Source organism: Apus apus, chromosome 6 (genome assembly GCF_020740795.1).
Source record: "Apus apus isolate bApuApu2 chromosome 6, bApuApu2.pri.cur, whole genome shotgun sequence".
Taxonomy (NCBI): domain Eukaryota; kingdom Metazoa; phylum Chordata; class Aves; order Apodiformes; family Apodidae; genus Apus; species Apus apus.
In genome coordinates this window covers 389,897-412,843 of record NC_067287.1, presented here as the reverse complement: position 1 = coordinate 412,843, position 22,947 = coordinate 389,897, and the positions used below count along the sequence as shown (strand labels likewise).

Below are 22,947 nucleotides of genomic sequence, written 5' to 3'. Positions count from 1 at the left end.
GACACCAAAAGCTCTGCACCAGCCTGCCTTGAGCCCACCTAGCTGAATTGTGTATGACAGTAGCATAGCTGGAGTCAGAGGAGAAGATTTGTCTGCAGCCTACGAGACAGCAAGCTGGAGGGATAGATAATTCATATGATTTAGAAGGCACTGCAGGTTATTTTGTCAGGAGCATCAGTATCATTTTGTACAGCTTTTGCCAGTTCTGCTAGGCCAGATTTGCAGTTATGTGCAGGGAAGCATTTGGCAGACCTTCACTTGAAATTCATGTATAATGTTGTCTGATAGCCTGCTACAAACAACGAGGCATGCTTGTCTGAAGCCTGTAATTTACAACCCTTGGAAATATATAGTCCATACATAAAAATCAATAATCTTTTTACATTTACATTTTATTTGTTGCCTTCTTACTCAGAAGAATCTGTAGATTTTGGTTTGAAATTTCATATCCCTAGTCTGATAAGAAAAATTATGATTTGGTACATTTCTCAACATTTTTTCCAGGCCTCAAATACAGCCCAGTAAGAAGATGGGTAATATTTTATCCAGCTTAAGAACCACAGCAGTCAGTAGGAACTGCAAAGGATTTTAGCAGGCATTCCCTTGTCCTTGAGCAGATGTCAGTACCTGCATTCTCCAGAGCTGTTTTTGTTTGGGGGGTTTAGTGGGGTGTGTTGTTTTGTGCTTTGTTGTGTTTTTTTTTTTTTTAAAGGTTGTTAGTTTATACAAAATGTTCTTACAAGCTTAGGACCTGAAAACCCACAGAACACAATGCCTGCTCCTCACCTTCTCCTTATCAGCCATCCCACATGGCTCTTCCTCACATCCTCTTGCCAAAGCATGTACCTGGCAGCTGCAGACCCGCCAGACTGTCACATGCAGCAACACCCACAAGCAGCCCTGATGCAGAGGGACACCCCTAGGACCAGCCTGGCTTCCCACCTGGCTGACTTCAGCAGCAGGGCTTTGGAAAGGGCTGGGCACTCCTGCCTTCCCTCCCTCTGCAGTGCACTGCCCCACACAAAACACCAGCAAGACCACCCATGACACCACACCATTGGCTTGGTCAATATATTGGTGCAGGATTCTTCTGTTTTGTCAAAAAAGGTTACTTTTCTTAAACCTGAATCCACTCAGAACTGAGCTCATACTGTGGTCCAACAAGATGTTGTTCCTCCACCCCCCACTTTGCTGAACCAGGTACCCAGGGCAGAACAGTTCTCACTGCTGCCAAAAGAGGAGCTCCCCCATTCCCAGGTCTCCTGGAGCAGGCACTGGAGGCAGGAACAGTGAGCTGGATCAAGACACCGATCCCAATAAAGGGAGTAAGAGCATACGTTGTGGGGAGGTTTCTGGGGAAACTGGATCAGTGTTCCGATCTAGCTCACTGCACAGTCGCACGATCATGTTTGCTGGCCCAAGGGAAGCTGGAGAGATCCCATGACAGAGCAGCTTTGTCCCTTCCCATCACCACTGGCCTTGAGCCAGGCTGAAGTGGCTGTGGAATCAGAAGCTTGGTGATCCTGCTGAGCACTCTACAGCATCTAGAACCAAATATCCACACCTGATGCTTCAGAGTCATGGAAGAAATAAAAAACAAACCTATGAACATGCAAACAACTTGGCAGTATCCAAATAGTTTATTTTATTTTATTTTCCCACAGGGACACAGAAATGTATACCCATGACAGAGCAGTGATTTCAAATGCCGCTGTCTGAAACTTAAAATGTCTATAAAAACCCTCACTGAAACAGAAAGTGCCAGCCCACTACTACTTCAGAAACACCTTCTGTGGGGTGCCACACCTCCTAGTTCAACAATAAAAAAAGCAGGAGAACATGTACTGCTTTTTTAAAACAAATGAAATTACAGTTTCCAAAGTGCCCCAAGTCAATTGTATCATGATTGACTGAGTTGCTGTGACATCAACACAATGGCTTGCAGTAACTTCTGAAATCAAATTGTAGGGTTTAATGAGGGGAAAAAACCCCACACATCTAAATAAATGTCCCTTGTGAACACTAAACAGCTGCACATTTGTTCAGTTAGCCTGCCACGAGCATCACTCCTCTCCAGCTATTTTTTTTCCATACTTGTGTACTTTCAGTCTCTGTCAGAGATTACAGATTAATCAGGTAACACTCAATAGTCTCCAAGGGGGGTGGGAGCGCGCGGGAAGAGGGAGAAACAAAGGCAACATTGTTTTGGTGACTGACGTTTCCCTTCATTATCCCGCATTTCCAAGGATCAAGCATTCCGTGCCGGCAGTTCCCGCTTTCTAGCCACAGTGTCTGCTTGCTTACATCAAATGAGAAAGCCTAGGTAATCTTGCAAATAAAGAAATAATCACTAAAATTAAAGATAGGCATGCCAGTGTTCTGCAAGGACTTCAAACATCTCTGGAATTCAAAGGGAACAAAAAGCCCAATTTGGATTCATTTCAGAACAGACTAAACCAAGTGGAAAAGCATATTAATGTCTTGAGCTCCTGAAGGAGCACAACAGCAGCAAAACCACCAGCAAATGCCTGTTAACTAAATTGCTCATCTAAAAAGTTGTAAAACGAGCCAAATCATTTTTAATAAATCAGACTTAAGGCTCATAAGAAGCTAGAAAGGTTCAGAAGGAAAACATGCCATTTGATTTTCTGGCAGAAAAGGACCTGGGGGTTCTCATTGACAAGCGGCTGAACATGAGCCAGTGTGTGCCCAGGTGGCCAGGAAAGCCAGTGGCATCCTGGCTTGGATTAGAAATAGTGTGGCCAGCAGCAGCAGAGAGGTGATTGTCCCCTTGTCCTCAGCACTGGTGAGGCCACAGCTGGAGTGTTGCATCCAGTTTTGGGCACCTCAATTCCAGAGAGATCTCAAGGTGCTGGAGCGAGGACAGAGCAGGGCAATGAAGCTGGTGAAGGGCCTAGAGAATAAACCTGATGAAGAACCCTTGAAGGAGCTGGGAATGTTTAGTCTGAGGAAGAGGAGGATGAGGGGAGACCTCATCAGTCTCTACAACCACCTGAAAGGTCATTGTGGAGAGGTTGGTGCTGGTCTCTTCTCACAGGTAATTAGTGACAGAACAAAAGGGAATGGCCCTGCACCAGGGCAGCTTGAGAGTGGACATTAGGAAAAACTTTTTCACAGAAAGAGTGGTTAGACATTGGAACAGGCTGCCCAGGGAGCCATCCCTGGGTGTGTTTAAGGGTCATTTGGATGCGGTGTTGGTGGAGGTGGTTTAGGGGAGAACTTTGTAGAGTAGGGATGATGGTTGGACTCAGTGATCCCAAGGGGCTTTTCCAACCTGAATAGTTCTATCATTCTATGATTTTATAAGATGTTCCAACATAACGGAGTCAGTGCTTTCCAAATGACACTGAGAATGAAAAAGATCAGTTTACTTTCAAGTCACAACCTGAAGCAGGTGAACAAACAGAAACAGTACTTGTTTGTTGCTGATATACGAGTTTAAATATGTATTTGACGAGGGGTACTATCAGCTAATGGAACAAGAAATCAAAAGAATCACTACAGCACGCAGGTCTTTGCCTTGGGAAGTCAGGATGGGGTGCCTTTCCATAACCTGTTCTGTCCCCACTGGGCTGAGTCCAGTGGCAAATGGGTAGGAACTGATGCTCTGATACGCAGCAGTCAAATTAGATAATGTATTGGCTGCTTTCAGTGCCAAGACAAATAAAATGGCTATGGCTGTATGACTAATACCAGATAGAATGAAATAGTTGTTCTTCACTGATAGTCATTCAATATATTTGCAAATCTGACAGGAACATCAACATATTATTTTTAATTATTTACACATCTATTGTGCCAAAACAAACTGGCTCAAGACCATGTTCTCCTTCTCACCATTATTTCTTACCCTTTCCCATCCATACAGAGAGACCTTGCAACACATGGCTCTACAGGGATACAACGGACACTTGGAACAGCCTGTTCTAGAATGGTGAAGGTTTTGGGCACCCACCTGGAACCACTCAGAACCTGGAAGGCCTGGAGATGGCATTATGCCACCTTTCATGTCCTGCCAGGAGACTCTGCCTTCCACAGTCACAGTAACATTCAGAAACGGTTCAATTTACCAAAGCAGGCAAGTAAGCTGCTTAATTTTCTAAAAGCTATTACCTGTAGAAGCCAAGCTAATGTAACAATATCCAAATTACAGGTTAAAACCAGCTGAAACTGTTCAAGTTGATTAAATTAATCCAGTACAGCTTTGGTAGAAACAACTTTGCAATTAATGGAAGTTATTGCTCTCAGGTGCTGAGCTTTCTCCTCCTTTTGTTCTAGACCTACTTATTCTCACATCACATTTTATTTTTCCTTTTACTCTCCACTCCAATTTGACCCTTTTACTGTTCCTCTTATTTCGACCTTGTTACTCTTTGTTTTACTAAGTTTCTACTATTACTCCTCTGGACTCCCGTTTCCTAGAAGGAGACCACTCCTCTGGTCTGGTAACATTTTATAACCACTTAACATAGTATGAATCCTGAGATTTTTCAGGGCAATGAGGAATCAAGCCCCCTGTTTACATCTGAAAAGTGTTTTCTATTTGGCATATCATCATACTGTAGGAGTTCCTGCTATATTAATCCATACAAATGGCAACAAACATCAGAGATACTTAAAATTTTACCAATAGCCTACGTCATTTCCAGCACAGCAGATCCCACTCCAAGAGGGAAATTAAGAAAAGGGAACTACAGCAGCTCTCGAGTTTCCACATTCAGCTACACTCTGCTACTTTTTAACCTGCAGCCACCTTCTGAATGGAGGATAAGGACACAGTCCTACCTGTAAGGTCAGCACTGATTAAACCACACCAGAGTTGCCACAAGTCCTGATGCCAAGATGAAAACCCGGTGCCTCCCCTAGCACACCAAACCAGAGAACTAATCCAGATGGAAAAAAAATAGGAAAAAGACAGGTACCATTTTCATAGCTATTTATCAGCAGGAACCTGCACAGTCTGCCTCAATGTAACAGGGGAGGGGACTGGGTAAGACAGCCTCTCCAGTCTGCAGGAACTCTGCCAAATCGGAGTTTGCCTACAGGAGCCTTCCTAGTGCACTAGACAAGCGTCAGGAAAAGACGAAAGAGAAAAACATAACCGAGCAAAACGAGGAGACATGCACTTCTGGGAAGACTCGAGCAGCAATTTAACCTTGGCTTCTTTTAGCCGCTTACAGCATCGGCATCGTGTCAGTCAGTGAAGCAAGGAGTGCCCAGTTGCTCCTGTAACAGCAGGGGACGGGGAGGAGAGGATAACGGGGCGGGTCGGAATACCCTGGAAACAGGGAGGTCTGTGTTCGGGGTGGCCATCTAACTCCAAAAGAAGAGCAAGCATTTACCACGCGCACCCTCTAACCCAAAACCTATTCCTAAAGCGTTTTACAGAATTTTCAGCTATATTGGCTTTTCTTCACTAATTCTCCATACCACAAACAGAGGTGGGCCAGCAACAGAAACTTCGAAACGCTGACACTTCACAACTCTAGGCTAAATCTTCTTCTCATCTTTCTCAAACGCCAGGACTCGCTCGGCCGGGGTCTCAGCAGGCGGAAGGGCCGCAGGCCCCTCGGGGACGCCCCCACGGCGGGGCCCCCGAGCCCGGCTGCTGGCAGGCCGGCGGGCAGCCCCGCACAGCCCCAGCCTGTCACCTCCCGCTCCCGCGCCGGCCCCAGCGGGGGCACAGGGCCTCCAGAGGCGCCGGGCGGCCTGCCTCGCCGGGGGAGCCCGGCGGGAGGACACGCATCCCCGGTCACCGGCCATTTTACAACCCCCCGCGCCCCGCCCGCTCCCGCGCCAGGCACGGACACTCACCGCGCGGAGGCCGGAGGCCCGGCGGTGGGGCAGACGGGGCAGCTCCCCGGGGCGGGCCCGGCGGTGGGGCAGACGGGGCAGCTCCCCGGGGCGGGCGCGGCGGCCCCGGCCCCTCCGCCGCCTCACGGCATCGGTAACCATGGCAACCTGAAGTGGCGCCGCGGTTGGCGGGTTTCACACGGGGCGGCAGCCAATGGCGTGCCGCCCCGCGCGGCGCCGGGCCAATGGGAGGCGGCGCAGGGCAGGGCGCTGCGTGACGCGCGCGGCGGGGCGGGGCGGGCGGCGCGGGCGGCGGGGCTCGGCGGCGCCGGCGCCACCACCGCCACCATGGAGACCCCGGGCTAGGGCCGCCGCGGCCCCGGCGCTCCGCGGGGCGGCTGCGCTGCCGCCCTCCGCCAGGTGAGCGGGCGAGGAGCGGGCGGCCCGCGGGCGGGCGGGCGGGAGGGGCTGGGGGCGGGCGGGCGAGCGAGCCGCACGCGAGGCGGCGGAGCCCGCCGGGGGCCCGGGGCAGCGGGGCCGAGGAGCCGCCGCCTCAGGCGGACCCGCGCCCGGCCCGCCGCCCGCCTGCGCCGTGCGCCCCCCGCGCGGCCGGAGCGCTGCCGCCCGGTGCCCGGCCGTGCCGCGCGGGCCCTGCGGGCGGAGCTGCCGCGCCCGGCCCCTGCCCCGGGCGCCGTGCCGAGCCCCGGGCGGCGGGAGCCCCGGGCGGCGGGAGCCCCGGGCGGGCGGGGGCAGGTGCGCGCGGGCCGGGCGGGGGGCCCGCAGCGGGGGGTCGCGGCAGCCGCGGAGCCGGGGCCCGCCGCTTGCCTCCCGGGTGCGCTGGCTCCTGGCGGCCGCGGGGCGAGCCCGCGGCGGATGCGCAGCCCGCGCTGCCTGCGGGAGCCGGAGCCGCAGCGGGCAGGGCCGGCCGCCGGACCGCGCTGTGCCGCGGCCGCAGCGCCGCGGGCGGGGCCGCGGGGGAAAGTTTGCGGGCCGGGGCGGGCGGCGGGGGCTGCGCTGCCGGCCGGGCAGGGCCCCGCGCCCGGTGCCGGCGGGCGGCGGGGCGGGACGCGCCTCCCGCCCCGTCCCGGGACGGGTCTGGCGGGCGCGGTGCCCGCACGCGGTGCTCCGTGCCGGGCTGCCCCGCGTCCGCTGTGCCCTGAGCGTGCCCTGAATGCGTGCGTTGGCTGTAACCTTTGCGTGACCGCCGCGCTCGGCGGGGCCGCGGGAGGCTGGCGCTGCCCCTCCGCGCCGCGGGAGCACCGCTCTGCAGGGCAGGGGCTCCGGGCAGGGCTTCTTCCTTCTGTCTGATCAGAAACGCCGGGCAGGAGAGCAGTAGCGGTGCAGATGTGCAGGCATCTGGGCGGGCGTCGTGGCACGCGTGGCCATGTGCCCGCTGGCGGGGCCGTGGCGGGAGGCTGGGCGCGGGGCGCAGCCGCCGCTGGCGGGGACATGGGCTCTCGGAGCGGTGAAATCGGTATCGACGCCGGGCCTGGGCGGTTCAGCGCGTGTGACTGTAATTTGTGTGGAAGGTGGAAGCGCCAAGTGGCACGGGAGAACATCGTTTGGGCGTTGAGTCCTCTCTGGTCCCCCTGCCCTGCATCTCTGCCCCCCTGACCCAGAGCTGCGTGTTTCTGAGTTGCTGCTGTTTGGCCTATCGACCTTTGTGCTTTTTTGAAATAACTTTTTGCTCCTGGTTAATTTTGCATTAGTCATTGCTTCAAGATTTGACTGTTTGAAGGAGAAGGTGTGGTTGGACTTGCAGCACTATGCTTTCATTAACGAGTTTTCCAGTTTCTTCAGCATTCTCATTTCTTGAGAACCTGGTGTTTAGAGACTAGAAGAAGACAAGGATGATAACGTTTTTCCTTTTAACTAATAACTGTATTTTTGAGGTTAAAGTATAGGGTTGAATTTTTTGGGTAAAAAAAATGAGTTTAAACTCCAAGAACCTACTTAGATGTACTGGTTTAGTTTAGGGAGAAACATTAATTTGGTCTTGTTTGTCACATTTAAAATGGCAGAAGAGTGTTTTGGGGGCAAAAGCTCCTTGTTGGCACTGAAATGCTGTAGTGTCTTGGTTAAGTATTATAATATTACATGCAAATGAGTATCATCTGTCTGTGAAAAGACAGACTGTAATAACTTTTTCCTTTTGTTTCAATTGCTTGTTAAGGGCTGTTTTTCTTATGAAATAAGTGGCTATTCATATTTTTAATTAACACAGAACAGCTGAGAGGCCTTTTCCAGTAAAAGAAGTCGTTCTTTCCTTTCATCTTGTTAGATGTTAAGGATAAACAGCAGTAATAATAATAGAAATGTGACATAACACAGTTGTAACAAGTTTCATGAGCAAGTAGTCTTCTGTAAGAGGGGAGAATTTGTTCTAATTTTTCTTAAAATGTCAACAATATACTACAGCTTTTGGTGTTTGCTCTTTTTAATAGTGATGCAAGGTCCGTTTATAACGAGCAGATGAATTCGGTCACACGAGGTAAACAAGCAAAGTGATATGTTACTTTATTTTGTAGCAGCTTCATGTCCTAGCAACAGAGCATCTCTGCATTTTAGGGTATTTTTTTATATTGAACGTTAGCATGTGCTAAGTGAAAATCTGAATTAGTAAGCTGTGTCAGGTGCTGAGGAAATCTGCATGCATTGTGAGGGAAGCCTCAGTGGAAGAAACACTCTGCATATTAACAGAACAGGAAACAAAATAAAGACTTTATGTACTTCTGCTTCACTTTATGTAGATTATTTAAATACACTTATAACAGATGAAAGGCTGAAGCAATTCCAAGAGATGTTTCTCTGTGAGTGCTGTCTTTATTTCATTGGCAGCCTTTTTTAATTGTGATGCTGAAAATGAGCAAGTTCTACAAGCATTTATCTCATCATTTATTTGGTGTAAGAAATGACTGAATAGTTCAGGAATCTCGGTGAGCTGAACAGAGTTGTTAAAGTGTAATCAAGGATAATTTGGTTTATTACCAGAACTTGATTTACTGTACTATGATACAGGAAAGACTCCTAAAAAGCAAGCAGATTTTGTGATACTTGTCTGAAGAAAAAAAAAACATCTCTGAGCCTGTAAACAGAAATATTTTGTGTTGCTGTCGTTTACTTTCTCATTCTTTCCAGTCAAATCAGTGACTCTGGGTTAAAATGGATTCCTCTGTATGAGAAGCTGTGCTCCTTTTACTTTATTCACAACTTGGTGAAGTAGAGCAGTCCCCTTAAGCAGAAGGGGCTTTGTAGCACCAGGTTTCAGGTGGCTGTGGTGGTAGGGACCCCCTGATGGTGACCTGGGCCCCGTTGGGCTGGGCAGCCCATCTGTCCTGCCCTTTCCCTGGCGTGCAGGGGCACGGGGATGGAAGTTGGGAACAGCAGCTCCACTTGCCTGGGCTCGGTGGGCTCGTTAGAGTTAGTGCAGAAATACCACGTTTTGTCATCCTGTGCAAAAAGCACGTGTACATCTCCTGAGCAACTCATGTTGGTGTGGTTCAGAATTCTTGGGTAGGTTTCTGGGGGCTTTTGTCTCCAATGAAAATAAGGCAGGAAGTTGTTATGGATATGGCATGTACTCCAAAAGTAATCTGGACCGGTTCAAACCTCACTGGTCAAGGAGGGGGAAAAATGATCTAGCATAGGTTTATGTGCAAGTCAGCAGGAAGCCAGACCTGATGCTGGAGTTTTGAGGCACGGCTTGTAAATATTGCTTGCTACTGTTCCTATCTTGATTGCAAATATTGCTGACAACAGGGCGGTTCAAATACTAACGAAGACGGAGGGTAAATACGTGACAACATGGGAGCAGTGACCCGAAGCCCGTGGGAGCAGCCCTGCCGGCCAGCCTGCTCCGGCGGCAGGGAGGGCTGCCTGCGGAGCTTTTCTGATTCTCGGCTGCTTTTCCTGAGGCCTGCGGCGTGTCCCTAGTTCATCGGTAGCTTTTCATGTTCTTTTTATCCAAACGGAATACTCGTTTATTCTGCTCAGGGGAGGCTGGCAGAGGGAGGGAGGAGATGGATGAGGACAGCTGAAAGCTGCCTCTGCTGACCTTCCCAAAGCTTTTGCTTGCGCGGAAGAAAATCGCAGCTTCTTGTCACTTAGAATCTCTGCTGCTGGCCCCAGCGTTCAGACCTTTGCTCCCTTCCCTCTCGCTGCCTCTCCCCGCTCCGCCCTCGGCGCTTCCCTTCCCCGGCAGAGCCGCGTGTGCTGGGGAGGAGCGAGGGACTCCGGCAGGTTCACAGGAGATGGGCTTAGGTTTTTAAATAGTGGAATGCCCAGTGCTGTCATTAAAAGGAAAGGCTGAAGGAGAAGGCTCTTTGAAGGGTGTCCGGCAGGGGTTTGACTGCTCTCCCAGGCAGGGGGACGTGCCTTTCCAGCCCGGCCGTGCTCCGTGGAGCAGCGGGCGTGTGTCCCGGGGTCAGGGAGGTGACTCCAGCGCGGGCTTGTCCTCCTTTCAGGCTCAGCTCCGTGAGTCAGCCCTCCGCTTCCTGAAGAGCACAGGGCTGCGAACCAGCCGGGCCAGTTTGCCCCGCGCTGCCTCCCCCGCGGTCCTTCCGCAGCCCGCGGAGCGCCGAGCCCCGCCAGCGCCCTGCACCCCCCTCCTGCAGGCCGGGGAAGACAGCAGCACCTTGGGAAAATCCAGCCTTACTCTTTTGGTGTTTTTTAACCAGATGCCTTTTCAACAGACATTTAAAAGAAAAGTTAGGCATACTTTTAATATACGTGTGATTTCCTCCTTTTATTGCAATTTTATGATATAGCAGTTACCAAAGAAAAACAACTTACTGCTTTTTCTCCAAAGTCTCTACATGCCTGTCTGTTGTAGATCTCCTCCCTGCCTTTTCAAATTTGTACAGCATTTTATGAAGTTATGTTCTAACACTAGAAGTTGAAGACCAGGCAACTTCCCATTTAATGGCTTTGAAAATCACATTAACTGTGTCTTTATCTTAGTGGAGAAAATAAAACTCTGAGCTGTACCTTTTTTTGAGAGTGATTGATTCATTCTTCAAGAAATAATTAAGATTAAGACTTTTCCTCCACACCCCCACATAGTAGGACCTTTTGCTTACAAAAGGCTTGTGATATAAGTGTTCTAACTGAAACGTAGTGGCTTTTTGTGAACCTTAAATCAACATTATAGCTAATCTAGCATTCTCATTGGTATTGTGATTAGTTCTTTATTAAAGTGGAAAAAGGAATCTATTGTAAATTCTTTGAAGGTGAGCGAGATTAAACTTGCTTCCTGCAGCACAGCTCAATGGGGGGATTTTTAGTGTATTTACTGTTTATGCAACCAAGGGGTGGTAATTGTGGGCAGCAAATGAAATTACCCTTTAGCTATTGGATCTGCAAAGCAGATGGCTCATAGATACTGTGTAGGTTGTATAATTAGCCAGCCCATATTGTTTGTTGAAGTCTTAAACAGGAGTTGAGGGCGCCAGGTCCCTGTTCCCTTATGAGTGAGGTACATCCCAGTGTTACGTGCGAAAGCTCCAGGGGGATTCACTTGTCTGGAGAGTACTTGAGCTAGTTGGCAGCAGAACAATATGCAGCAAGAGCAGCTCTGCACAGCATCAGTTTGGGCCAGTAAATGTCCTTAGCTTAGCTGGAGCCATCTCCAGAGGCAGCAGAAGCAAGAGAGAGAATGTCCTGGAGGAGATGAAGGGGCTCTAGGCAAGATGGTAGGAGCCATTTTTCCAGTGCCAGGCAGGGTAAGAAGTAGCAGAGATCTGGGGAGCAGGTGAGGAAAGGGAGGAGCTGGACTGTGTGGTGCCAGATACTGCTTTTCCTCAAATGAGGTTCAGCTGTAAGGTAATGGGAAGAAGCATTAGAAAAATCCTGGATTTCTGTTTGTTTGTGTGGGTATAAAAAGCTTTTCCTCTTTCTTTACCTTGTTAACAAAACCTCATGGCACACAAGTGGTGTGGAAAGCCTTAGGCTATCACCTGTGCTATACTTTTAATATTTTTTAATAAATGTACTCAAAAGCATTTGCATTACACGTGTTCAATAGAAAACCTCTGTATCTTAATTTGCCTTAAATGATTTTGCTGACGCCATCTCCGCTAGCAATGTGAGAACAGGAGGGTTTCCAGTGTGCTGTGGGTGTCTGTCCCTTTCCTGCCCAGGAAGGCAGTGGCAGGCAGTGCATCCTATGTGCTCCTGAAGGAAATCCTTCCAGTTCCAGTAAGGTGTTCTTCATTGTCTTGTGCTGGCAGAATTTGCTGTATAACATGTGGACCAGGTTTCGTGCAGTTGTCATCTGGAAGGTAGACCTATAAAAACCAATACAAATCACTCATCTCTGTAACAATTTGAGACAACTCCCTGTCTCCCATGTCACTGTGTCATGCTCAAGAAAAGAGTGCTTAATATCTCTCACAAAAATGAAACCAAGATGTTGTAGGTAATGCAATGGATTGCAAGGGCTTCTGGAGTGTTAACTGAGGAAAATCTGTGTAGAGAAGCCTTTATGTGTCACTGCTCACTGATTGTCTGCTGCAGATTCCTACTCAAGTCTTGCATGGTTTTTAAAGATAAATAGGGAGACATCTCAAAAAGAGTTAATTTTTTTGCCTGTTTTTTCTTTAAAAACAAAATTGCCAGGTTTTGTTACTAAGAAATAAGACAAGAGTATCAAAATGACAGCATATCGTGAAAGGAGATTTCACTGGTGCTGTCACAGTGCCTGAACCCCAAACTGATGTGCCCTTTTGTGAAGTAGAGGGAAATCCACGCTCCATAGAACTTACAGACAAAAAGGCAAAATTTAATCAGAAAGATGAAACAAGTGGAGGAGAAGAGGTCAAGCACATGACTTTTTGCAGTACCTACCTTCTTCCAGGGTGCTTGTGATCTGGGAGCAATGTTGAGTTGTTGGTCTGTATGATTTGATACAGTCTTAATCAAAGATACACTAGCAGAATTTGCCATCTGTTGCTGCTCTGTATCCCTCACATCAAGCTTTGTCCTCATAAAACGAATATAATGAAAATGACTGGTACTGTGTTTTAGCTCAAATGGGAAATATTGGCATGTGAGGTGATTGATACAGGACATCACTTGTTTCTGGGGTATTGTTTGCATTTCAAACAAGAAATTAAAAATCCTTGAACCCAAACATTTCAGATGGGCTCACAGATCTGAGAAGTGTCTGATTTTTCCATGCTATTGGGATTCTTGAATAAGAAAGAAAGTTACTAGGTTTTCTTGTAAGTTCTGCTGTTGTTTCTTAGCATAAATTGTAGCAAGAGCAATACATTGAGATGTCACTGTAATTAAACACGTTCTTTTCCAGAAGATACTTTTTAAAATAATTGTTTCAAATTCTTTACAGAATAGAAAGACTGACACAAAAATGTACTGTGATTCGAAGACTTGAACTTTTTAAAGCAAGTTCTGAAGTTCTGGTAGGGAGCACTGCCTATTGTGGGATGCTTTTTTGTTCAGGCTGCTGAAATCAGTCTTCCAATGCTGAGAGTCTTGTTTCATGTTATTGTGGAACACGGAGGTTATTAAGCAACACAAAATTCACCAGTGTACTTACACTGAAATAAAAATTAAAAAAATCCCAACCAAAAAAAAACATGGCACAAAACCCAGCAGCAGCAAAACTCAAACTGAACTGCAAAACATCCCACCCCAAAGATACTCAGTAGCTGAACACACATTCAAGTAGCAAGGCAGGCTGAAAACAGGAATCAGACTTGTCTGGTGAGCTGCTGAGTTTTATTGTGGCCAACCCTGAGTGCCTGGAAAGGAGCAGGAAGACAGTGTCCTTCAGTCAGTTGCTCCTGCTCCAACAAAGTCTGGAAGTTTACTCCCACAGTGTGGGAAGGTAATAGTTATGAAACTTAATATGTGTATTGGTATTCAGAATTACTAGATTGTTTATATCTGTGTTACTGGGGTGGATGTAGTAGAAGATACCTGAAATCAAAGCACGCATGCTTTTAGGAAACCTGCAGTCCATTTGGTTTAGAAAGCCTTGCCTTATTTTAATTGGATCAAATGCTGGTTTAGTGATGTAGCTCACTGTATTATTTTATATTATTACATTTTCTGGTATTACTAGTATATGGATTCATCCTATAATATAAATGTTTATTGATATATTTCAGAAGGACTGAAATTTAAATTCAAAAAGGAACGTACAAGTTTGTGTTTTGTTTTAGATAGCGAAGATAACTCAAGTTATTGCAAATTTTCCAAAGTTTTCCTTTGGTTTCCCTTCATCTCAGGGTACCACAGGCATCATATTCCAACAGAACAAAAATATTTTGCTATGATAATATTCCAGATAATTTTAATTATAGGAAGTTTAAAATAATGGTTTATGTATAGCATTGCAAACTGTGTGGTGTTATTTTCGCATGTTCAGATGTTAACAGTTTCAATAAGACCACCTGGTTAAAAGCTTATTTATTAGTTACTTAGCCCTACGTGCACATCTTTTCAGATTAAAATGGTCAAGTGAAAGTATCAGGTTGGTAGACTAGTTAATTTATCTGCAACTTTAGTGTCAGAATGGATCAATGCAAGTATTAAAATTATTGTACTGTCACCAAAAGTAACATTTCTGCAGCAGGTTGCTCTAAATTGCTGTTTTGGTTGCTTTGCAGAAAACCTGTGAGTCCTCAACTTCTCAGGGTTTGTTGGGGCTTTTTTCCCTGGTATTTACTGCTTAATGTTTTTCTGCATTGATTGTTCTCAAACTTGCAAGTTAAGATGGAGTGTTGTGAAAACAAAGTTCTTGCTGTGCAGATGCTTGCTGTGTTTTGAGGCATAAACATTATCTCCTCCTGGTGAATGGAAGCTGATGTTGGTCATGCTTTAGAAGACTGTCACTCTATGAAAATTTAGGACAGCAGCTCCTCCCGTCGCCTTTGGTCACGGCAGCAGCAGCTCAGGAATACTCTGTCTTGCATTCTTTTACTGGAATAGACTTTTTTTTTTTTTTCAAAATCAAGAACTATTGACACTGAGTGGGTAACTTCTTCAATATTTTGTGCTTCTCTTGGAGCTATTAATTGGTTCTGCGTGGCCCTAAGCAAAGCTTTTGCCCCAGGCTTGCTGGAGCAAGGCGCAGTTGGCACAGGCGTTCCCGTCTGCGCGGCGAGCACCCGCCTGCCTGCTCAGGCTTTTCTTGCAAAATATTTGACGTGTCTGTCTCACTTCCAAGTCTTTAGATGGGCAAAGCTAAACATGTTGCAGGAAGGGGAGACAGGACACCTTAGTGCATGCACTCTGGTTCTGCTCTTTCCCTCCTTGCCCAGGTTATCACAGAGGTGGCTTTAGCCTCTGTCTCCTAACTCAGAACTAGCCTGGTGCTGATTGGAGTGATCTGCATGTTGCACAGAACTATACCTAGGCTACAGATTTTTATCTTAGGTGCAAAAATGCCTTTTAGTTCTAGAAATTCAGGTGTGTCCTCTTCCCCCCAGTATGAATAGATAATGAGTGAAACATCTGCAACATTCATTACCTGAGTAACCCCTGGCTACAAAGCCCCTGTGCTGGCCATGGATAACAGCCTCGGGCAGAAGCAGAGCAGAGATGTGGCTGTGGTAACTCAACCATCAATGTGTTTTAAAATTTCTTCAACCAAGGCATCAGGTGAAAATCCTCATGGAAGACTACAGTCTATTTAAATTCAAAATTCTAAGCTCTCCTGGCCTGTATTTCAGAATCAAGCTTTGGTTCCAGACAACATATAAGTAACTGTGGTTCTTCAGCATCTTTTGTTGCAAGAATCTGGGACTTGTATTTAAATGTTTTAAGAGAAGATTCTTTCCAGAATATGGGGGGGTCCCCTTATCCCCCCCAGAACAGCTAATACTTTGTGCTTCCTCAGAATATTTCTCCTTCATTTAACAAAGCTTTTAAAAAAGACTGTAGTTAGGACATTTATCTGTTTTACCGTTAAATTCCTCAAACTGAGTTGAACCTAGTAATTCAAAATTGGAAGCTACCTTGTTTGTACAGGCCACTTGTTTCCTCATGGTGTCTGGGAGGGAGAGCCAGGGACACAGGGCTGCTCACTTTTCCAGTCCTTTTCCCCCAGGGCTGGCATGCTGGCTGGATCTCTCCAGCCTGATGCAAAGCGGCGGTTCTGAAGGTCTTGTGGGTAGCTGGGTTTGTGATGGGAGCTTGAGATTTGCATTTTTTCAGTCTGTGGAACAGGACAATCCAAGTGGAAGACAATGGTCATAACTGAGGATATGCTATATTTAAAAAATACATTGCTTCCTTGTTTTTAATGCAGTCAATAATTTGTCCTATAGTGCGTGGAGTGAGCAGCTGCCTTTACAATAGCATTGGTGACTTGGGTTTCCTTTCAAAGAGCCTTGCTGATGGACAGCCTTGTGTGCTCCAAAGTTTAGACTTCTTACCCGTTTGTTTTTTTTTAATATGAGTGTGAAAATGTTTGGTGTGATGTTTTCATGACGTAGTATCTTAAATCTGTAAAACTTAGGACTTCATAGGCATACAAGCACCAACTGTGCCCTTTCAGTTTTGAGTGCACATTAACTTTCTGCCCAGCTTTTCCTTGTTCGGTGTAATTAATCTTGTCCAGTACACTGGAAGTGGGCCTAGTAACACCAAATGACATAGTGCTCATGTCTGACTTCCTTTTTGCCTTTTCTATTTCAAAGTGTGTATTAGGAGATGCAGTGACTGTGCCTCTCAACTGGCCAATATCAAGATCATTTCTCCATCTAGGTGACAGAATATGTGGCTGTCAAACTTTCTGCAGTATATGATTTGTGTGTTGGTTTGTATGTTATCTTCAAATAGCAGGGTGATTTACGTGTGCAGGATTACTTGGACAGGGGACATACAACATCCTTCCCAAGCAGGTTATCATTTATCATGACACAGCCACAACTGAGTAGATTTTCTCCTGTGCTACTTCCTTGGGATTGGTTAGAGTGGCTCTGGGCTCAACCACCTTGACTAACTCTAAACTGAACAGGCGGGCTCAGATCCTCATTTAATCCCAGGTGAATTTAAACAAAATGGGAAGTCTGACTATAAAATTAGCTTGAACTACTTGTTTTCAAATACCAGCTTGTACCTTTAAACATGGTGGAACATGAGTGTGTGATTCTAAACATCCTGTGGATGTCCAGGTCTACTTAGCATTGTTAGAGTGCCGTGGGTGGATGCTAAATGTAGTAATAGCTTTGATTATTAATAAGTTCCGTTGCTGTATGAAGGTAGTTGTGTATATTTTATTCAAGAGCCCTAACTGAAATGTCCCTACCACAGAAGGAAAGCAAGCAAATCACCTTGATTTGACCTCAAAGTTTCCCAGTTGCGAAGAAGCCAGCAGGATATGAATCAAAACAATCCTGACTGTAAACACATCCCAGAGCAGTGAGCTAGTTTCTACTCTTTTGGCTGTGTGATGGAAGTAGTTTAACTTTCCTCATTCTAGACATGATTTTATTTGTATACCAATGTGTCCTTTTGCCATAAGAAAAAACAAATTTGGTTTACCAGTATGATAGGAATCCACTCTAAGGACTCTTAACTGCAGTTACAACAGTGAAGGAAATAGCCACCAATAAATCTATTCTCAAGAAATGTATTCAGGATGTTTTTTTTTACTTTTCTAAGATGTTCCTTACAACAAGAAATTTCCTAATTTATATTTATAGAGATACATTTCTCTACTGTTATTTGAGACCTATTCAATCTTCTCTCAAATATCTACTTATCCTCATTTTTACCCCCAAGTATTCACTGAAAACAGTATCTCCTTAGTCACTGTTTCATAAGGTTTCTGCCTGTCAAGAAGGAGAGTTTGGTGCCTTTATCATCATGACAGCCTTTGAATTCAGTCAGACCAGCACAGCCAGCTGAAAATGTGAGAAACAAGACCTGTGCCAGGCACTAGGCTAACTTTTATTTCATGATAATGGAAGCAACACTTCAGTATCTCTGCTGGAATTGTATTTTTGATGTATTCTACAGTGGCATGTGCAATTACTGTGGCCATTTCAGAGGACCACTAGTGAGTCCTTATTCTTCTCACCAGTCACTTCTTTGTGGTGACCTTATTGTCTGTTACAGAAACTTTCAGAACAGCAAGTTTTAATTCCTTGAAGTCTTCCATAGTAGCATACCTGCTTCATGCCCCAAGCCCTTCTTGCCTACCAAAGCCCCCAGAATTTTGGAAGACGTGTGAAGGCCAGTTGGTAAATATGGTCACAGGGGAATTCCTAATGGAGAAACTTCTTTCCAGATGGAGTTTCTCATTGATGCTACTTCTTTGTCTTCCTTCCCATAAACAGGCTGAATATATAATCATGATCTTTTGAAAATAGAGACTGTGTCTTATTCTATATCTTAGGTACCTGGTGAGGTATCACCTGAGTGTGTTTTCTCTACAGGCAACTGTTTTTGTTACTCTTGGCATTTCTTTGCTGGTTTAGCTTGATTGTCTCTGCAGCTTTCATAATAATTCCTTTATTATTTGACTTGGAAAGCAGTAGTTCTCCAAATTTGTGGATGTGTAGATTTCTTCTTGCACCTTAGGGTGCTCTGCTTTTTCACTTGTATATCTTTTCAAGTAGGTATGCTTCCCAGGTAAATAATGCTTTCTTGGCTTGAGTGTACAATGTATGCTTCTGTGTGTCATCCCTTCCACTGTTTTGGAAAAGTTCAGGTTTGTTTGGTAGCACCAGCATCAAGCAGCTTCACTGAATTCAGCTGGTTGATTTCACCACGTTGTTTTCTGTTTCATAAGATTTGTTCTTTTCAAACAGATTACTTCAGTTACAGGTCTGCCTCCTTAAATTATCCTTCCATTTAAAATTTTAATTAGTCCATAACAATGTGGTCCACAGCTATTCTGACAACTGATTTTTTATTTTTTTTTCTGTTCTTTTAGGCTTGAGTTTGAGTTAGTGATCTTTTTTGCTGGTTTAATTCATCTTTCTTCACCATATCCATTAAATTAAGACCTGTGCCAAATCATTGTGATGATTATTCATGCATCAATCAATAGCTGGAAAAGTTAGGCCTTCTAGGACCAGTTTTCTAGCGGTGTTTCTAACAGCTTCCACTGCAAATAGCTGCACTACTGGCAGCTATGTCTTCTCTGCTGTTGGAGATTCACTAAAAAGCATGAATGATCATGCTATAAACTGTCTCCATTTTCACATGAAGGAATGCCAGTTACTGAAATGATATCTCCAGAGAGATGACTTCTCCCTGAAACTGAAAGCTGGTAACATGACTGTTTCTATCTTTTGAATCTTGCTTTGGTCAGTGGGTCTTACCATCACTGATGAGTTGAATTTATAACTATAATCTGTTGGAAGCATCGCAAAAGTCTGTGAAGACACTGAATCAATAGCTTATTAAGAAAGAATTTTTATTTTATTTTTTGGTTGAAAGTTTGTAGTTTGAGCATGCTATACTCGGCGTGGTGCCAAGCCTTGCCACCTTTTGCAAATAGGTCATCAGTGAGGTTAGATCATCAGTTCTTTGGAACTCGGTGTGGAACCTGATATTCATATTGCCATTCCAGTAAATAAAGCGTTCTGCTTTCATGAAGACTTCTTTGGGGATGAGAAGGTCTAAAGCCTCGGGCCACCCCTGTCAGGGGTTAGTTGGTGACAAGCGTGGAACAAGTAGCCAGCCTCGTGTCAGAGCTCTGTCCTGTGCCAGCTGTAGTACGTTTCCCTTCATTTAAATGCTTTCTGTTTCTAATTCCTGTTGAGGATAGCAGTGGTGGTGGTGGCCTTGCTTTTTGAGTTTGGAAGTTCAAGCTGTCCCCTCAGAGATGAGGGCTGCTCCCTGGCCTGAGTCCCAGCCTGGGAGACAGGCCTGCCGTGCCGGAGGTGGCTGGCCTGGGGACACCCCTTCTCTGAGGGCAGCACCCTGGGCATCCATCCGCCCTGCTTTGGCTGCAAGCACGTGCTGCCTGTAAGGTGACTGTAAGTGACAGGTTAAGGCTTGTTCCACCTCTCTGACAGTGTTGTTGGGCACATCCTTCCTGTGGCTCAACGAGAGGATGTTGACAAGCAGCAACAGCACCTGTATTAAAACCAGGTAAAAATGGGACAAGGCAGTGTGTGTGTTTACCGTGCTGACTTGGGCATGTTGATCCAAAGTCTGTGTTAATAGCCTTGCTGACGTCTGCTTTTAAAACATAAAAACAGATTTAAGTGTTCATCAGAAGGTGTGTTGAGAGTTATTTGGAGTTAACCAGCAGCGTTACTGTGGAGAAGCAAGTTGCAAACTGTATTTGCCATTGTAAGGAAGAAATGTCTTTAAAGATTTGAAGAAATCATTATATGTGGACGTTTTTATTAAGTTTTTGTTGTGCTTTTGTTTGACAAAAGGAGTTGAGTGTTACAGACTGAGAAGTGTAAGGTAGTTTTGTAAGCATATTTTTGCCCCTCGTTTGCTGGGCATGCTAACATGTGCTCTGGCATCTGCAGCTTTACCTGCCTCTGTGCTCAAAGCTAGAGCTGAACTCGTAGAGAATGAACCAGGCAAGCTTTAAAAGAAAATGAAAAAAGCAGTTAAACTCTTTGTCAAACCTCTTTTGTGCCTTTGCTGAAAAACTCCATTTGAAAGCTTTCAGATTTGAAGTGGTGTCTCCCTCAAATAAAAAGGCAAAAAATGCAATTAGGTATTGAGTTAATTTATCCTGCTGCCTGTAATACTGAAAACTAGCACATTACTTAAAGCACCTTGGTGAAATGTTTTAATTCTTAGATAGCATAAATTATATGTGTAACAAATATTTTCAATTCCTGGGGTATATTAATAGAGATGTTACTTGTCGTTTCATCCCTTTCGAATGGGGCTGGTTATAGTACTTTATTCTGCTGAAGGGCTTGGGGGCTTTCTTTGGCTTGGGGTGCTTTCCTGCCTGGTGCTCAGCTGCTTCCTCTCACTTCACAGTGCTCAGAAAGTTAAGTTCAATATCAGCTACCTGAAATTGTATATATTTTAATGAATATTAAGTAAGACATTCTAAAAAAGGAAAGATGTCTCTAACTACAATTACTATTTAAGCAATACACGAAGTAGCAATCCTGCAAGTTCTGGAAGTGCATTCTTTTCTGCTGTTGTCATCCATGAGTATATTTCCTGAGTTGTTATATTGACATTTTCCTGGATTTGCACAGTGCAAGCAAGAGCAGGCTTTCTCTTTTGAAAGTGGAAATCCCCTAAAACTGTAATTAATTGTTGAGGGTTTTTAAGACTTAAGATTGCACAATTTTTCAACTACTTACTGTTATTGAGAGGATTTGCTTTTGATAGCTGTGTTTTAAACCCCTCATCTTGAGCTTTATGATGAAACACAGTGAACATAACTGATTCAGTCCATAACTTTTCTGGTGGTGGAGTTGCTTATTTAAATGTATCAGTATTAATTGTCAGGTATATCGAAGTCATCATAACTGTGAGCCTTTAATTCTTTCTGTTATCTGTAGTTAGGAAAAGGCCTAAACAATAAAGTTTGTGTGAATTTGTAAGGGAGGTGGAGCAGCCTAGTATCCCATTTAGAACAGACAGCAAAACTTAAATAATTCATGTCATTGATATTATCTGATACCTGGCAAGAAGATAGCAGTAGCTTTTAAATATTATTCTTGATTATTGCTTTTTCTTTCCTGCAGTGACTTAAGTTATTTCAGCTGTTACCACTCTTCCCCATAGTCTCAGTTTTGTATCCAAACACAGGTAACACAAATTTTGCATAGCTTTGGGTGTGCTCTTGGGACTCTTCAACTGACCTGACTTGACACTGGCTGCACAAGCCTGGGTGTACCTCTGGAGCTGAGGACTGGGAAGGCTGTGCATTTCACTGCAGTGGAAAGTAGAAAATAAGCAGGAGTGATAAATGAATGATCTTCCCCCCCTTCTTTGTCACAGGAAAGTGATTTGATTACAGGCATCTCAGCTTCATGTTGTTTTCCACAGAGCTGTTGTCTTCTGTACTTCATTTGCTCCTGCTTCAGTGCTGGACTTGTGTGGTCATTGTAGGCTGGGGGAACGTGAGGGTAGGCAAGGCAAGGAAATCAGTGAGTATTGCTGGGGTAGACAGGCTTCAAAGTTGAATCTGAGTTAGGATCACCTGCTTTTGAGTTTGGCATTTGTTTTTAGATAGATCTGTAGTTCACAATCTCCAACTCTCTACCACCCAGTGATGCGTGTGTTCCCCTCCCCTGCAGCCTGTGATCACCAGCTTTCCTCTGTGATCCCAGGGGTGGGCAGTGTCTGGGCAGAACCCCATGTCAAGCCTTCTTTCCATGCAAGCAAACTATTAACTACTGCTTTGATTGCAACTTTCCAACAAGTTACAGTGGTTATGTCTTTCCCCCGACGTGTTTTCACCTGTGCTATCTAGGCTGCTTGTCAAATGGCCACATGGCAGTGTCAAAAGCTTTACATTCAAGATGCGTTTCTTCTAGTGCTCTTATCATAGAACAAAATTAGGTAGATTTTATATAATCTGCTCTTGACAAATCCACACTTTTTCTCAACACTTGAAGTTCTAATGCCTACATGATAGCCTGTTACTGGTTTTGGCGTGTTTAATTTTCTCTGCTCAGAAATTACAATTATAATAGAGTATGGGGCAGACAATTAAAAGGTAGCAATAAGAGTGATGTTGTGACAGATATTTGAGATTCCTTTGAGACTTCGAGCTTTTAAAATACATTTGAGTAATGTTTTCAGTTTCTCAGGAGCTGAGGCAGGAAAGCTATCTAAATTGTGTCTCCAACTGCTCAACTTTGATGCAAAATACTGCCGTCTCATGACAAAATTGTATGACTGTGGAAGGTTTTACTGGGAGAAATGTGTTTTGCTGAGAGAAGAAAATCACGTCTTAGCATCATTGTAGAACACATGAAGCTGCAGTGCTTCCACACAACAGGAGGCCTGCGAATGCTGGTCAGAGTTGCTGCTTAACTGAGCATCAGGAGAAAACCTGAAGTGTTTGCCTTCAGTCAGTATTTCTTTCTTGAGCATTTCCACGCTTTGTCTTCATTCCTTCAGTATACAGTTTTCCATCCCTCTGAATTTCCTTGTTGCTATATACTGAATTGTCTATATTTTGTACCATGGGCATCTGTTTCAGAGTTTGATTAA

At 45.3% G+C, this 22,947-nt stretch overlaps 2 protein-coding genes across 5 annotated transcripts in view; one reads left to right on the top strand and one right to left on the bottom strand.

Annotated features, from left to right (window-relative positions):
• CCDC148 (coiled-coil domain containing 148) overlaps positions 1–5,875 on the bottom strand; it is a 51,394-nt gene extending 45,519 nt beyond the window's left edge. The window contains exon 1 of the mRNA XM_051624094.1: positions 5,836–5,875. The gene's annotated coding sequence lies outside the window, so the exon portion shown is untranslated. The remainder of the gene's footprint in view (positions 1–5,835) is intronic.
• A 294-nt stretch (positions 5,876–6,169) lies between these two features.
• PKP4 (plakophilin 4) overlaps positions 6,170–22,947 on the top strand; it is an 82,183-nt gene continuing 65,405 nt past the window's right edge. For 3 of the 4 annotated variants that reach the window (XM_051623434.1, XM_051623438.1, XM_051623433.1), the window contains exon 1: positions 8,287–8,305. In XM_051623434.1, the coding sequence (XP_051479394.1) occupies positions 8,287–8,305 (19 nt within the window). Of the gene's footprint in view, positions 6,235–8,286; positions 8,306–22,947 lie in introns of those variants that run through there. The other variant, XM_051623436.1, reaches the window with a different exon arrangement.